This window comes from Sciurus vulgaris (assembly GCF_902686455.1).
Source record: "Sciurus vulgaris genome assembly, chromosome: 1".
NCBI classification, from domain to species: domain Eukaryota; kingdom Metazoa; phylum Chordata; class Mammalia; order Rodentia; family Sciuridae; genus Sciurus; species Sciurus vulgaris.
Window position 1 is genome coordinate 122,586,779 of NC_136461.1, and position 17,941 is coordinate 122,604,719.

The 17,941-nt window shown below is 42.1% G+C and overlaps 1 protein-coding gene across 1 annotated transcript; it reads left to right on the top strand.

Annotated features, from left to right (window-relative positions):
- Positions 1 to 284: 284 nt before the first annotated feature.
- On the top strand, positions 285 to 17,667 carry PCP4L1 (Purkinje cell protein 4 like 1). The gene is made up of 3 exons (XM_079108816.1): positions 285 to 531; positions 15,896 to 15,950; positions 16,543 to 17,667. Exons 1-3 carry the CDS (start codon positions 523 to 525, stop codon positions 16,683 to 16,685), a joined length of 207 nt encoding a protein of 68 aa, XP_078964942.1. The 5' UTR covers positions 285 to 522; the 3' UTR covers positions 16,686 to 17,667.
- Positions 17,668 to 17,941: the final 274 nt, after the last annotated feature.

A 17,941-nucleotide genomic window follows, 5' to 3' on the forward strand; every position in this document is an offset into this window, starting at 1 on the left:
CTCACACACTTTTTCTTCCCTCTCCCTTCTTCCTTTCTCCCTCCTTCCTTTCATCCTACCTCTCCTTCATTGCTCTCCGTACTTCATTTTCTGTGTTCTCATCCCCCGACGGCCTCCCCCTCCTTCCCGCTCACTGTCTGTCCTACCCTAGTTTGGAAATGCAGCAAACCTCTGATTCTGCCACCATTGGATGCAAGGGGCTGTCACTCTTCCGCAGGAGGACCTCCAATTGGTCGGGCTGGAGGCGGGTACCGAAGCTGACTATAAAAAGTGGGGTCGGTGGAGGCGCGCTGAGAGGCTCTGACCGGACAGGGTCGAAGGGGGATCCTTAGCGGGAAGCTGAACGCCGAGAACAAGGGGTGCAGGCACTGAAACAACGGCTCTTCGCACTAACTTTCCTCCTGTTTAGCCCGAGCATCTGCCTTAGAGACCGGCAATTCGCCGCCGCCGTCCACACATCCCCGAGGGCCCTTCGCCTCACCTGTGCGTGCAGCGCCCCGCGCTCCTTGTCCCCCCGCCGCGATGAGCGAGGTGAGCGGCGCGGCCAGGCCCACAGCGCTCGGGGAGCGGGCTGCAGCGGGGAGGAGACTGCGGCTTGAGGTCCCAGGGAGGTGAAGGGAGAGTGTGATACCTCGGAGAGTCTTTGGGGTTTCCACTGCCCCTCTGGGAAAGCCCCCACCTCTGGGCTCTGTGAAGTAATTGGATAAGGGGATACTTTAAATCTGCCCACTGTGGATGCCGCTTTTGAGGTGATTGGAATTGACTGTAGGGTGGGGGACCCTGCTCCCAGGTTATAATCCATCTCCTCCGGGTGCTACCCTCTACATCTGTGTTACTATTCTGAGGTTATTCAGGCTCCTGCTGCCCCCTTTACTTCACCTATATCCTTCCCCCTCGGGTTGAATTACTCCTATATTCCTTAGGTAACAACCAACCAAAATTCCAGGCCCCCTGGGATGGTCACTTTCCCCTTTCACTCATTGTCAGAAATGTTGGCGGGACCATTTCTGACATTCACAAGCCTTGTAGTGGAGGCATGTCCAGCTCCAGGGGAGATGTTCCCTTCAAGAGTGGACCTCCTTCTGCAGGGTTTGTTACATCTAAGTCTTCGGATGGGCTCCACGATGTTCACTGGAGCCAGGCCCAGTCCTTTAACTGATGTACTCTTTTTAAATAACACTGTCCATGGTGGCAGTCAAAGCAGAGATTTTGGAAAGACCTCTCCCATTGTCTGACTGTATTTGTAATCTCTTATCCAAGCAGTCTCGAGTCCTGAAAAAAGGATTGTCTTTTTCAAGCAAAGTTGGTCAGGATAGTGACATCACAAGCTTGCTTTCTGAAGCCCTCTTCCTAGTACACAGATCCTAGTGTTCAATCCAGCTTCTCAACTATCTACAAACGCTAGCTCTACTACTTAGCTATGTGGTGTTAGTCAAATTACAAAAATTTTCTGAGCTTTGACTTTTTGTTTGTAAAATGGGGATAATACAGGTTGTTCTACTGATCAAATGAGATTAAATGAGATCAAAATATCCAAAGTATTTTGAACATTACTTGACACAGAGTAGGCACTCAATCTGTTAGCTATTATCTCTGTGTGTGTGTGTGTGTGTGTGTGTGTGTGTGTGTGAGTGACTATTTATTTGTCTGTTTCCAGTTACAGTATTATAGAAAACTAGCACAAGGATTCCCAAGGACATCATCTTAGTGAAGGACTCTGGAACCCAGGTCCCAGTTTAGATACAAAGATGAAGATTTTCAGTAGGAGCTTTGTTGGCTCCTATGAAAATTTGTCACCTAGGGAGCCAATTAGTGCCAACAGCTATGTTGTCTTGGTTGCCATGTACACTAAGTTTATCCTGGAAAATTCAGCTGGTCTACACGGGGGGCTGCAGAAGAAACAAAGTGGTTTCTACTCCCTCAGCTGGTTGTGACTGTGACCGTGACAGTCTTTCAGAAAAAAAAGAAAAAAAAAAATGGATCCACATCCTCTTCCCTTAATTCTTTTCAGCTTTAACATGAGGAGATTTTCTTTGCTCTATTTTCACTGAGGTCTAAGGTTCCAACCCCTTCTCCTCACCCCACTGTTTCTAAATCTGAGAGTTTTAATCCAAGCCATCCCCTGGGAGTTTATCCAAAGGCTATGCCAACTTGAAGACTTGTATTTGTTTGTGCTTTGGGGAAAAGTGTATGGCCCTTCTGTAGGACATACTGTAAGGGACATACTGCATTTAGAGTGGCATTTGGTGAAGTGACAAAGCTGTTTTGTAACAAGAAAACAATTTGGCTCTTGCTAGGGGAAAGTCTTGGGGCCTTGGCTAGCCTCAGTGAGGGGCTCCCAGAGTAATGAGAGTAGGATCCTTGAATGGGGACTAATTCAGTGTATGCAAGACTGGCTAACCTCCTAAACTGTCAGAGTAAACTGGTTCTAACTAGCAAGTTAGCCACACAAGCTTGCCTCCTAACACAGAGCTAAGCCTGGCTATCGGGATGAGTATTTATAATATCTTGAAGCAGTCACCTTGGTGTACTCAGAGACCAGTTGTCTCTGAACCAGATCCCCTAGGAGTCTCTGCTTCCCTAGAGGCCAAGACCCAGCTTGTCGTCTTCCTTTTATAAAATCTGTGATGAAAAGCGGAAGTGTTGCCCAGAGCTCAGAGCCCCAGGGAGATTCCAAACTGCTTCATTTCTATCAACCCAGCCCCATGAGTCTCCTCTTTCAGGCTGACGTGCTCAGGCCAGGAAAGTCCTATGTATCCTGAGTATTATGTAAGGTTCACCTCCCCCATCTGCTTATTTTCTTGCTTCAGGGAAACTGCATGATATGAGAGAATTTGGGATATCTTCAAGAGATTTCCAACTAAAGAACAAAAACTGGGGAGGAGCCTCCAGACTTAGAGCAACTAACAGTGTAGGGGTTCTGGTGGGGTTACTGGATCTCTAGCTCTGCTTTGCCTTGGTGGCTTTTTGCTGTCACTCAGTACTGCAGCAGAGCATTTCCCTGTTAGTGTGTGTGCACTCGTGCGCAGAGGAGCTGCAGGGACTCATCTCCAGCTTGTCTGCATTCACAGCTGCACACAGGACTTGATTGCTGTGAATCACAGTCTGTCTTTTATAGTTTAATAACTTCACCCTAGTTTCAGTGAAGGATAAGAATGGGAGATGCTTTTGGTCCTAGAGGGCTCTTTTCTATAATCCCTTTAAAAGCAGAATTGCAGGTCCTTCTGTGATCCTGTTGCATTTCTCATCTGTGAGAAGCCTCGAGGAAAGAATTCCTTGGTCCAGCAGTCATTCTGCTGAAAAAGGACTCATGGATTTCTGGTGACAATCCTCTGGGTGCCTGTCCTGTGTTTTGGCTGGAAGGAGCTGGAACAAGGGTCAGATCAACTATATCATTAGGAAAAGGCTTATACCTCCTCATTTATTTTCTTCTTGCTGTTTTCTTAATGGGAATGGAATGTTACACTTTGGGATCACATTCTTTTTCCTTTGCACATCTGTCTGTATGTGCAACCTCTCCCACAATGGAAGTTAGGTCAAAGTGACAATTCTGTTATATCTTCTGTGAGCCACTTGTTAGGGATCCTGGTAGAGACTTGGACTAGATCCAGGTTTCTCTCTCTCTCATTTACTTTATTATTATTATAGTGGTATTGGACATATAACAGAAGAGCTAGCTACTTGTTATTGATATGACTTTTATCTCTGGAAATATCTGTCTTCCAAAGTAAGAAAACTGAACTTTGTTCTCAAGCTTGCTTATCTTTCTTGGCCACCCATTTAGGTTGTGCTTTAGCTGATCTAGCTGCTTGAGTAGGAGCTTCTACTTGGTAGTAATGGATGGCTGTCATCCTGTGATCTGGGAATATAGAAGAGTTTCTCTCAAGTGTCAGCTGTGATCAATTATTCTTTAGCATGTAAACATAGCCCCCATCCTTTTTTTCCTTGGTACTGGGGATTTAACCCAGGAGTGCATTATCACTGAGCTATATCCCCAGGTCTTTTTAATTTATATTTTGAGACAGGGTCTCACTAAGTTGCTGAGGGCCATGCTAAATTGCTGAGGCTGGCCTTAACTTGCCATCCTCCTGTTTCAGCCTCTGAGTTGTTGGAATTACAGCTGTGTACCACTGTGCCCAGTGATGTTTCCAGCCCTGTTATTTTCAGACAGGATCTTGTTAAGTTGCTCAGTCTGGTCTTGAACTTGCAATTCTATCAGTCTCCCAAGTCACTAGAATTATAGGAGTGTACCACTGTGCCTGGTGCAGAATGTCAAGTTTCTATGGGGCAGGCAACCCGAAATAATATGACTGGAGTCCAAAAACACATACCTGATATATCTTTCATGTCTAAATTGATGAAAGTGATAGAGATCAGGTTACTGGTGCAGAAGAAGATAGATCAATAATTGTCTCTTCAAGGTAGTGCTTCCCTCTTTTTTTTTTTTTTTTTTTTTTTTTCAAATTTCTCTAAATGGTCTTTTATAAATCTGTTTTATTATGGAAAAAGAGAAACTGAGTTTTTCAAAAATTTAAAGATAAAACGTTAAATATATCTTCCACCAAGATAACCTCAAATAAAATATCAAAAAAATTTAGTGATATAATTTAAATTTGTTAAGGAGAGATCATTTGGTCCATTCTTCTCATTTAACAGGTAAAGAAACTGATGTCCAAATTTATCTAAGTTTACATGGGACTAGAACCAAGACTAGGGTATAGTATGACTGACTTCTCCTCCCAAAAAAACTTTCCTTTGGACCCCTTTAACTTGTTACCCCAGTGAATATAGAATCATTTAATTTACATGAAGCTTTTAAGGAATATGTTAAAGATGCTTTCTATAAGAAATACAAGCAGTGTGGTTTAATAAACACTGAGAAAGAGGATGAAGACAGATGAGAGACCAATAAGAAATAACATTTATCAGCTGGACACATTTTGATAGAGTTCTAGACAGGGAAAGTACTGTTCATCCTAAGGATGCCTAGTCACTTTAAAAATGGGTGCATTGAGGGGCTGGAGATGTAGCTTAGTGGTGGTGCTTGTCTAGCCCTGGGTTCAATTCCTAGAACTGAAAGAAAAAACAAAAGGTATTGAGTATGCTGGAGTGAAGTAGCTAAACTGGTAGGGATGAATGAAAAAGGAAACTTGGATGCCATCTTTTCATAGCTTTTAAATGTCTTTCTTTCTCTATTTTGGGGATTGAACATAGGGATCCCTTATCACTGAGCTACATCCCCTGTCCTTTTTATTTTTTATTTTGAGACAGAGTCTCACTAAGTTACTGAGAACCTCACTAAATTGCTGAAACTGACTTTGAACTTGTGATCCTCTTACCTCAGGCTTGAAGTTGCTGGGTGTGCGCCACCGTGCCCAACCATATGTTCTTAGTTTTTGATGTTCATTGTTGATTCATTTAATTTTAGGGCATCAAGACCCAGAAGGAGAGGTTTTCTTTTTAAAATCTAGCACATTATTATGAAAGCATTAAAAGCAGTTCTCTTAATTATGTGTTTGTTTGTTGTGCTGGGGATCAAACCCAGGGCTTCATATGTGCTAGGCAAACATTTTACCACTGAGCTATATAGCCTACTTTAATTTGACTTGGAGGACCCAGTACAGAAAAGAAGGTATCTAAGTAAAATTGGTACACCTGACAACCAAAAAGACTCTATATGCTCTCTGTGTACTTTGTTTTCCTTTATTTGGCCAAAGAAAGGGGTACAAAGCCTTCTGGAGGGAGAACGTAAGAAGAGGGGGACGAAAGATTGTATTAGATTGCAGGTGATGTACATAATGAAAACCTATTGGGATTCCAAAATCCTAAGTGCATAATTTTCTAAATTCATACTCCAAACCTGTTGCTCAAAGTGGTTTGACTTGCCCCCAAAATATTTTAGCTGCAAGAGTAAGCTCAGTCATAAGCAGATTCAAAGTACTTTTTGCAAAAGATTTGCATCCCTTAAAGGTGCTTATATACAAGTGTTTAGAAACCTAGACCTTGTCTACTTTCTCCATACTGATCAGGCTCACTGAATCCTGATTTCTATGTTCCTCCAGGCTGACTCCTGAAGGCATGCCCACCTAGGTTTCCCAACCCCCCGCCTGGGGAAAAGAGGTGCCATTTACCCATAGTGTTGTCCTTGGTGCTGCCTTCCTCCCACACAAAACCCTCCAGCTGAGTGTTTGCTTCGTAGGCTGAGGCAGGGGGATTAATATGTTTATTTTAGGACATTAACACCAGGGGTGGAATGCACATTGAAGATTATAGTAATAAATGATGCTTTGGCACTACACTCTCCCCCAACTCTTGTCCCCCAGTATGGGGTAAAGGCACAGTTCCAAGCTGTGTGCAGAGTATCACAAATAACCACTCATTAAACTGTGGCAGCCCATGCTGGGGGGAATGGGCTGGGGTTGTTGACTCACTGCATACCATGAGCTGGCATGGATAAGGAATTCTGCCTCTGACTCCAGTGGGGGTACTGCTATTCCAGGAAACAGGGGTGGGGTGGCTAAAGGAAGAGGGACAAACCAGGGGGCTTGGGAGCTAGGACTGTTTCAGTTCTATTTTCTTAGACAGTCTCTGAGATGTAGAGCATCTGGGTTATATTCCATATATTAGGAGAGGAATGTGTATATGTGGAACCTGGAGTAAGGATCCCTAGTTCTTTTCCTGTTATTATATTGAGGGTGACCTTGAGCAAATTTTTCTGACGGTGTTTGAGGACTGCAGCTGGTTGCTGCACTGAAAGAATTGAAACAGTTCCAACAGTGCTCCAAAAACAGCAGTCTAGGGTCATCCAGGGGCACAGGGGATTCCAGAGGCCTCTATAAGTTCCTTTAGCAGTGACTTTCATTTAACATTGTAGAATCATATGTCAACAGGGATAAAAGAGTACCTCGGAGGCAGTGGTGTAGAAAACCTCGTTGTAACCACTTGGAAGTATATCCATCCACTAAATCTTGTTCTGCTTCATTTCTTGCATCTCTAGAGCAAGCAGGGAGTTTATGAAGCTTAGGATTTAAGTCAATAGAAAAGGCAAGAAAAGGGCCTTTTTAAGGCTTACATTTAGAATTTTTAGCATTCAAACTCTTTTAAAGTTCTCTGCCCTGGCCTGTAGGACAGTAGGATTCTGAGTACCTGTACCTATTTGTAACTGCCAGTCTGGTCCAGAGACCTTGCCTAGCTACTGGCTGACTGGATTTGACTACCCACCAGCCTAAGAAATAGGCAAAAAGTAGAAAAAGGAAAAATGCATTTTATGCAGTTTGATCAAATTGGGGAAATGCTTCAAAACTGACTTAGAATAAAAACTTATTTTCCTGTCAGTTTGACTCAGGTTATTCATGGCACAATGAGCGTGTAGCCTAACCTCTTCCCCTGAGTGGCAACAGTACCACCCAGTAAAATATTCGTCTAAACTTCCAGTGATCATGGCAGTATTAGTAGTGTTCATCATGTGTTTTAATTTGCACAGCATCCAAACTATGTCATGCAAGTACAGGGTGTATTTGATCTAGGTACAATGAAGTGAACCTTGTTCCTGTTTATTACTGCTCTTATCAACTTGTGATCCCTCTTTAAAGAGCCCAATGACTTGAAGTGTTTGGGGAAAGCTGGGTAGTTTACCCTTTCCAATATTAATTTTAACCTATTGCTTGGAGCAGGGGTGGGGGTAACATTATCTTCCTCTTCTGGTGACAATGGTTGCTGTGGTAACACCATTAAAGAGGAAGGCAACAAAGGAAGAAAGAAACACAGCAGGAGGGAGCAGGGTACATCAGGTCTACAGTTATAGGGTGCCTGTTTCCCATTAGTGGCAGCAGGGAAATAGCACCTGAGATGCTACTTTGACTATCTTTAGAAGCTTTGCCAAGACAATACTACCTTGTAGGGCAAGGAACAGACTTACATAATTATCTTTGTGATACTAAGGAGGAAAAAAGTACTGATCAAGGAGATATGATTTATTTGATCCTACGCATTAATCTCTTTCTGTCTTCTATAACTGGAAAAAAAAAAAAAAGAGGAGAAAGAGAGGAGGAGAAAAGGTGTTTATGAGCTCCCAAAGGTTTAGAGCCATTCTCAGCATTTTGGGGGACCGAACAAACACTGGGAAGATAGCAGATTGTTTGTCCAGGATTAGTTTAGAGTGAAAGATCATTTAGGAAGGTCCTATGATTGTGGAATAAACCCCAAGGGCCCTTAGAGCAATCCCAGCTATTTGGCGCCATTTAGTAAAAGGTCTACTCTGTGATCACTCTCCTTTTTTCTGTTGTTGTTTTTCCCCAGGATTGTTCCAGATGAGTTCTACCACTGAGTTACACTTGCAGCCCTTTTTATTTATTATCTCTAACATATTAGGGAAAAAAAGGATGTTGCTGTGTCATGTCCCTTTCTATAGTCTTAAAACCTAACAGGGGGAAAAAAAAGGCCCCTAAATCATCAGACTTCACCTCCTTCTTTCTCATGAGAAAGGCGAGTCTGTAACTTTGAACTGCAGAAGATACAAAAGCATACTCATGAAGAATTAGGAACTACTGCCAAGATGATGGAATGGAACATTAGTATACATCAGATCCCCAGGTGAGGAGGAAAGGGATACAGGAAGGTAGGCAAGGAAAGAAACTAAGGCCCTCTAGGGAAAGGCAAGAGTTGATGGGCCTCACTGTTGCTAATTAGTGTTTGGTATGTATTTAGAAGTGAGAAACATTTAGTCCTATGTGGGCAATGAGGCTGAACTGAACCAAACTCCAAGCTCACTAGAAGCTTGTAATAATAGGTTTGAATGTAAGCAAGGGAGTCGTTTGAAATGGAAAGCAATGGGATGATCCTATATGTTGAGTTCTCAGATGCTGAAAGGCTAGGACTGTCCCCCTGGGGTCAAGCCTTGGTGTGTGTCAGGAGGCCCACAGAGCAAGCATCAGGGTTAGATCAACCAGCAGAGCAGTAATCTGTCAGTAGGCGTAGTGTGGGATCAAGTTTTCACATAACATGTAAGATTGCTCCTTAATGGGAGAATAGGACTCAGTTCTTTATGTTCTCTGCGTCATATATATGAAGAAAGTGTTGAGAACTGGGGATTGAGAGGCCAGGCCTTGGGTTCAGCTGCCTGACTGGAAATGGAATGAAACCATGATTCTTAAGACTCCTTTCTATCTGGGAATTGCTGTGCTGAGTGGGAGAATTTGTGTAGTCAGACCAATCTCACGTAGGACATCCTCCCATTGACCCATGCTTTTCGTTGGAGAGCTACAGAAAGAGCATAGCATAATGTCAAGAGTCTGGATTCTGAAGTCAAACTGCCTGGCTTCAAATCTTTCTTTTGTAACCGTCTTAGCTCTATGACCTTAGGCAAGAAAATTAACATCTCTTGATCTCAGTTTCCTAATCAGTGAAATGAGAATAATAACAATATTTTATGAGACTGTTAAAATGAGTTGATGTGTTTTAAAATCGCATAGAAAATGATGAGCACCAAGTATTATATAAGTGATCATTAATAAAATAAGGTGAGCTAATATTCTAAACTCCTTGATTTCTTTCAGTTTCTCTACTTGGTTTGTATAAAGAGAAGGAAGAATTTGCTAAACTATTTCACTGTTGTTATTTCTGATCAGAAAAGCCCATTATTGGAAGAAGTGGAATAGCACTGAGAAGTTTATAATCTATATCTGCCTGGAATGAGGGGCTCAGAGAGGATGAGAAATACTGATCTGTTACAGCTTTTATGAGTTAGCTTCACTCCTCCAGAGGTATGAGGTTTTGTTTTTTTTTTTTTTTAAAGGTACTCTTATAGATAGTGTGGTTTCTGTTTCATCCAGAGTACACTCCCTTTCCTCCTTGGTTTACCTGAAGTATGGTTAGTCTGATGGTATGTGATTGGACATATCAGAGGATCTCCATTTATCTAAAAATTGCGGAATTTCTGGAAAATGAACAGGAAGGTTGAGGCAGAGTCCAGGAACTAGTGAAGGACTGAGTACCATATAGAGGATGGGAGACAACAACTTGCAACCTATGTGTCTCTACCCCCAACCTCAGTAAGTCGAAAACAACTGAAACCAGAAATCTAGTATCCACAGTGGCTATTTTGAGAACTGGCTCAAAAGAGAGAGAATGGAGGGAGGAGGGGCAGGAGGTAGAAATTCTAGCACACTGCTTTTCAACAGAAGGTGGAAGTAGCATTCTGAGTATTAGGAGTTTGCTTCTTACAACATGCTTTTCTGTCCTCCCCAGTCATGACCCTTGCTCTTTCATACATTTAACCCAAATGGATCTGGGACTCCTGGAAAGCCAGATGGCAACTGAGCCACTGCTCCACTCCAGGGACAGAAATCTCAGGAGAGGCTCAGGAAGCGGGGCAGCTGGCAGGGCAGAGGGAAAGTGGCAACCTGGGTGGTTCAGTTCTGAAACATATTCTTGATTAGAGGATTCTCAAGGTCAGCCAATACAAGAAAATTTAGGGAAACAGCCACCTGAGGAGAGAGATTTAGAATGGGAATCCAGATTTTTCCTTTAAAGGGGAGGGGCTGGTAAGAGGGAGACGAGTTGATGGATTAAGGGAACAGGCTTAGAGTCAGATAGAGGGATAATGGTTAAAGCAAAGATCAGAGTGAGGGATTTTCTGACAATAGAGAAAGGAGGATTTGAAGTAGGAGATCATGAGACTATAGGACTTTTGCCTCTTGACCCTGGACCCTTTTGTCTGGACAATTGGCTGTTATCCTATTACCACACACCCCATCTATGTCATACTTTTGCAGTGTGGACCAAACTTTTTTTTTTTTTTATTCTTTGTAGTTATACATGACAGTAGAATGTTTTTATTTATTTATTTATTTATTTATTTATTTATTTATTTATTTATTTTTGGTACCAGGGATTGAACTCAGAGGCACTCAACCACTGAGCTATATCCCCAGTCCTATTTTGTATTTTATTTTGAAACAGGTTTTATTTATTTTATTTTGAAACAGGTTTTATTTTGAAACAGTTGCTTAGTACCTCCCAGTTGCTGAGGCTGGCTTTGAACTTCTGATCCTCCTGCCTCAGCCCACCAAACTGCTGGGATTACAGGTGTGCACCATCTCACCCTGCCAGTAGAATGTATTTTGACATATTGTATGTATATAGAGTATAAATTCCCATTTTTGTAGTTGTACATGATGTAGAGTTACACTGGTAAGCATAGGAAAGTTTTGTCCGATTCATTCTACTGTCTTTCCCATTCCCATCCTCCATCCCTTCCCCCTTCCCCACCACCCCCAATCTGGTGAACCTCCATTCCCCCACCCCCATGCCTATTGTGAGTCAGCATTTGAATATCAGAACATTTGGCCTTTAGTTTTTTTGAGCCAACCTCTTTTTTTTTTTTTTTTTTTTAATTGTAAACAAATGGGATACATGTTGTTTCTCTGTTTGTACATGGAGTCAAGGCATACCATTTGTGTAATCATAAATTTACATAGGGAAATGTTGTTTGATTCATTCTGTTACTTTTTCCCTTCTCCCCCACTCCTCCCACCCCTCTTTTCCCTCTATACAGTCCTTCCTTCCTCCATTCTTGCCACCCTCCTTAACCCTAACCCTAAACCTAACCCTAACCCTATCACTAACGCCTCCCACCCCCCATTATGTGTCATCATCCGCTTATCAGTGAGATCATTCATCCTTTGGTTTTTTGAGATTGGCTTATCTCACTTAGCATGATATTCTCCAATTTCATCCATTTTCCTGCAAATGCCATAATTTTATCATTCTTTATGGCGGAGTAATATTCCATTGTATATATATGCCACAGTTTCTTTATCCATTCATCAACTGAAGGGCATCTAGGTTGGTTCCACAATCTGGCTATTGTGAATTGAGCAGCTATGAACATTGATGTGGCTGTATCTCTGTAGTATGCTGATTTTAAGTTCTTCGGGTATAGGCCAAGGAGTGGGATAGTTGGGTCAAATGGTGGTTCCATTCCAAGCTTTCTGAAGAATCTCCATACTGCATTCCAGAGTGGCTGCACTAATTTGCAACCCCACCAGCAATGTATGAGTGTACCTTTTCCCCCACATCCTCGCCAACCCCTATTGTTGCTTGTGGTCTTGATAATCGTCATTCTAACTGGAGTGAGATGGAATCTTAGGGTAGTTTTGATTTGCATTTCTCTTATTACTAGAGATGGGCTAACCTCTTTTGATGACAACTATACCATAGTGGAAGGTGCTGCCTCAGTAACTACTGAGCCATTATATTGATCATGTGCAAAAAATAAAAAGCAACTGGCCACAGGAGTTCACAGGGAGAGAAAGAATAATAACTGGACCAGTCTTCCAAGAGTCTCAGAAATAACCTTTCCTCCCATGGAAGCTTCTTTAGTTTTGCAGTGCTGAGGATTGAGCCCAGGGCCTTGAGCATGAAAAGTGAACATTCTACCAACTGAGCTACATTCTGTCTCCAGCCCTAGAAGTTTTCTTTTGGTCTAAGGAAGACTATCAAGAATTCATCAGGTTTTGGGAATACTTTTTGTTAATGTTCTTCCAGATTTTTTTTTGGTACTAGAGATTGAACTCAGAGTTGCTTTACCATTGAGCTGTATCCCAGTCCTTTTTATTTTTTATTTTGAGACTGGGTCTCACTGAGTTGCTGAGGGCCACACCAAGTTGCTGAGGCTGGCCTCAAACTTGGAATCCTCCTGCCTCAACCTCTGTCCTCCTGCCTCAGCCTAAGACAAGCTCTTTTATACAGCTCTCTGTGCTCAAGAAACCCATCAGCAGAACTAGCTTATTTTGCCATGAAATTTCTCTGAAGTCTGAATACCTTCTGTCACTTCCATCACTATCATGCTCCCATCAACTTCTTGTAGCACTGCAAGACCCTCTTAATTGTTCCTCTTGATTACTCTTGTCCCTCTCTAGTTTATTCCGTACTCAATAGCCAGAGAAATACTTTAAAAATGAGTCAGAGCCTGTTTTCCTGTGCCCCTAAACCTGTAATACCTTTCCTTCAACTGAGAAAAATGTCAAAGCAACAACAAAATTAGTCTTTGTCCTGGTTCAAAGACATACCTGTTGGCTACCTACCCAATCTCATTTTTTAATATTTTCCCCCTCAGTTAGCTCCAGCCATGATGATTCTTACTCTTTAATAAACATAGTAGGCACAAACCTGCCTCAGGGACTTCCTACATGATGTTTTATCTGCCCAAAGGTCTCTTCATGCATTGTGGGCATTATGGTGCACACCTGTTATCCTCACCACTTAGGAAGCTGAGAGAGAAGGATCACAAATTCCAGGTTAGACTCAGCAATTTATTGAGACCCTGTCTAAAAATAAAATGTCTGGGAATGTAAATCAGTGGTAGAACATCCCCAGGTTCAATCCACAATCCACACTACATACACACATACACACACACACACACACACACACACACACTCAAAATTCTCTTCACCCAGGCATCTACACGGTTCACTCTTATAGGGCATTAAAGCCTCTACTCAAATGTTAATCTTCAAAGAGACCTTCCTAGACCACTCTGTTTTATTTTGTTTTATATCATTTACCTCACTAACTGACGTGACATTTATCTCATTAACCGAATATTGGAACTTTTTTTTTCCTTACTGCTATACTGTCAATGCCTAGAACAATGTATTAGGCCCTGACATATTTGTTGCTTGAATCTTTTGTTCCTTCTATTTCAATTTGATGTAAAGAAGTGTGTTAAACACAGTAAGTCCTTGAAAGGTAGTTATCAAAATGGAGTAGAAACAGCATAAGCTATAGAACATAAACTGGATTCCATCAGCTTCTTAAAGTAGAAGCTGTACATGTAGCAGTCATTCAAAAAAGGTTTGCATATATCAAGCAGAGGATAGTATTATATATTCAATTGAGTTGTTCCATTTGATGAGAAACCATTGTATTCTCTGCCTTCCCTACATTTATGTGTATGATCTGTTCTAGTTCCTGTAGAACTACCTATATTTATGCACTAGACCTTACACCCTCTCTTACTCCAGTAACGATCCACTTTCTCTCCTACAATTTTTCTTTCTCTACAGGGCCATTTCCATAAGAATGCAACCATTCTATAATTTCTGTCATCTTAAGTAAAATCTGTGACCCCATGTCCTCTGAAAGTTTCATCACTTTTCTTTGGAACATCTATGTTTGCTGCTTTAATCCCATCACCCCCCACCACCTCTCTCTCTCTTTCAGTACTGGGGATTAAAGCAAGGAGTGTTCTAACACTGAGCTATATCTTCATCCCTTTATTAAAATTTTGATTTGAGACACTGAGTTGCCCATGTTGATCTTAAACTTGTGATCCTCCTGCCTCATCCTCTGGAGCAGCTGGGATTACAGGTGTGTGCCACTGTGCTTAGCTTCCTTTTCTCTCTGAAATTTCTCTTGTCAATGTCACAGTTATCTCCACATAGAAAGACTCAGTGGTCAATCTGTCTTCATCTTATTTGGTTTACTGAATTTTTGGCATAGTTAAGCACTCTCTTCCTGAAATATTTTCTTTACATGGTTTTTACATTACTATAATCTCTCTTGGCTTCTTTCCTACCTGACTTCTTCTCAGTTCTCTTTGTTGATTTTTGTTCATTTCTGCAACTCTAATCACTGGAATGCCTCAGGATTTGATTCTTTATCTTCTCTAACTGAACTCCCTTAGTGGTCTCATTCAGTCTTGTGACTTTAAATCCATCCACATGTTAATCACTCTCAAGCTTGTATCTCCAGCCCAGACCCTACACTTAAACTCATCTTGAGTGTACAATTGCTTATAAAAACATTTCCTGGATAATTAATAGACATCTCAAACTTGTTCAAAAACAAACTGGTGATCCTCTCACTAAAACCTGTTCATTCTGCTGTCTTCTCCATCTCAGGAAATGGCAACTCCATTTGTTTCAGTTCCTCAGGCCAATACTTTGGAGTTATCCCTAACTCTTCTAGATTAGAATACCACTTAATCAACAATTCAGATTGGTTATAAGTTGAAAATACATTCAAGACCCAACCACTTGCTACCTCTACTGTCACCATGCTGATTCAGGCTTGGTTTTCTGCATGCTCATCTCATGCTTGGTTTTCTGCAATAACCCCCAAATAGGCATGTCTGCTTCCTCCCTCATGCCCATTTTGTGTCAATTGAAGGTCTCCAATGGCTTCCCATCTCACTGTGGTAAAAGTCAAACTCCCTAAAAAGACTCCCGATGCCCTATATCATCTGCTCCCAGCTCCAGTTAGCACTGATTTTATCTCCATCTATTTCTCTCCTTCTCTCTTCTCCAGCTACACTGGCTCTTGCTATTTCTCAAACAGGCTAAACATACTTCCACCTCAGCACCCTTGTAAACTCCTGCCACCGATAAACACAAACTTTATTCCCTTTTTTCCTTCAGCCCTTTACTCAAATGCCATCTATCAGAGAGACTTTTCTTTCTTGATGACTCTAGGTACTGTTCTCCCACAACACTCATTACGTCTCTTCTTTGCCTTTTCCCTATAAGTCTTACCACAACCTAACATCATCATCATTTGTTTATTCATTGGAGTATATCCTAGAACAAACTCCATGAGGGCAAGGTCTTTGTTTTGTCCGCTATGATTTCTGTAGCAACAGTAAATATTCATTTATTAAATTTTTAAAAATGTATTTGTTCTAATTAGTTGTAAATGACAGCAGGATGCATTTCAACTCTTTGTACACAAATGGACATTTAATAAATTTTGATGATTTTTCTTCTGTTCTTGATCTTACAAGCTACTTTTTCCAGAGTAAGGGAATACAGCACAGCTTGGGCATACCTAATTGGTCCAAGAGGATGGTACCTTAATACTTCCATGAATATCTGATATCCTGATTTTTTTCCAGCTTAACACCAAAACATCCCCAGCAACCAACCAGGTGTCTGGCCCAGAAGAGAAAGGTAAGTGGGGTTGGGCTAGGCAGTTTGTAGAGCTCATGAAGATAGGGACATGAAGACAAATAGAGTTGCAAATCTGGAAGCACCTAAAGCCAGATGTGAAAGGAATAACAAAGTGGAAAAATGGACCAAAGGACTGTCGGAACTACTATTATCTATAGGCTTCTTTCTACTTTCTACTAAGAAATAAACCTGTCAGTATTTTCTCTTTGATTTTACGAACTAGGTCAGAAGTTGTTGGGGAGGCAGGAGAAATAATTATCACTGTCTCCACTGAAAATTGAGGAAAAGTTGGGGAAAGTGAGTGCATTTTGGGTCTTAAACTGTAGGACTGAGGAATAAGTGATGATAGAAGACATTTGTCATTTGGTTCAAAAACAGCAACGCTTCCCAAAATTACTATTACTAACTCCCAGACTAGGAACTTTGACTCAAACTTCTAGGAGAATTATCAGGCATTCATAGTCCTAGAAAAGACTGGGGCCTACCCCAAAGAGAGTAGCACAAAATGGACTTTAATCATCGTATTTGGAGCTTGGAAAAAAGGCTAGAATAAGCAGGTTGGTTCGTTAATGTATTTCCCAACTATTCACAGGGAAAGCTGGAAGTGTCAAGAAGTCTGAGGAGGAGGAGGAGATTGACATTGATCTGACGGCACCAGAAACAGAGAAGGCTGCCCTTGCCATTCAGGGCAAGTTCCGACGATTCCAGAAAAGGAAAAAGGATCCCAGCTCCTGAATGACTAGCCTAGGCCTTCACCCTGCTACCTTCTTGCCCTTTCTCTGTAGCCCTGACTCCCATGTATCTTGTCTCTCTATACCTCTGGCCTCTCACTGAGGCAAGTTCAACCTTTAAATATTCTTTTCTCTGACCCTCTTAAGACATCACAGCAGTAGAGGTACAGGGACACAGAGAAGATGAAGATTTCAGTTGGCAGCCTCTTGCTGGAGGGTGGATCAGTTTTTCCTTGGGCTCAGGCTCTCTCATTAGTATATACTCTTGCCCTGTGGGGTTGGAGAACAAGAGATTTTGAGGTTGAGAGGGCCCCCCAACAATGTGGGAAGGAGGAGAAAACCTTCAGAGTAAGGTGCCCAAGAGTGGAGCATAGGCACTGTTCTGCCAGTTGTAACATTCATACTTAAGGTAACATTTCTTTCCCATTCAAATTCCTCTGCACCAACACCTCCACCCTCCCTTCTATGATCAAAGCCACAGCGATGACCTGAGCCTCCCTTTCCCCCCAGGCGGGCCTAAATCAAACAGCTCACCACATTAGTGCATGCTGAGTAGATTAGTTCCAAGGAAGGGAGACTGGGACTGGTAGAGACAGGGAAAGGTTTCCTTCATCTTCCAGTCTAAGACCACAAAAGGCACAGGCAATAGAGGTCCCAGGAGCCATAGGCAGAGGAATGAAAAGTAGGGTGGTTCAAGGGAGAAAATAAAAGTGAAGAAGAGGAAATCTCTGAAGACACAAGTTATTGCCAGTAGAAGTGTACTACATGAAGGATTCTTGGGGCTTTGCTAACCTGCCTACCTCTAACCCCCCAACTCTAGCCATTCTCAGAAGCCACAAGAGCTATGGAATCCCTATACTTCCCACCTGCCCCACTGTGGAGTCAGGGCAGAAATGAAATAGCCACTCTATGTGATTTTAGCATGTTTAATAATTGTAACAACAACAACAACAATAATAAAAAGGCCTCAAGTGGGGCCATTTAACTCTACTAGTGTTTTTGTCTTAGGAGGAATGTGAATATAAGCCTGAGCTGACCCCAGGGAAAATGATAGAGCAACTCTGTGGAGTATATGGGAATATATGGTGGCACAGAAACAAACACTGCCTGAACAGTTTTCAGGTTGAAGCCAGTCCTACCTTCTCTTGACCTTGCCCTCATCTTGATGTGCCTCCCACATTGTGTCTGTTGCTTTTACCACCCTCAGTGTGCACCTGCAGGGAGTTCATCTTCCTGTACTCCTGCCAGCTAAGAGCACAC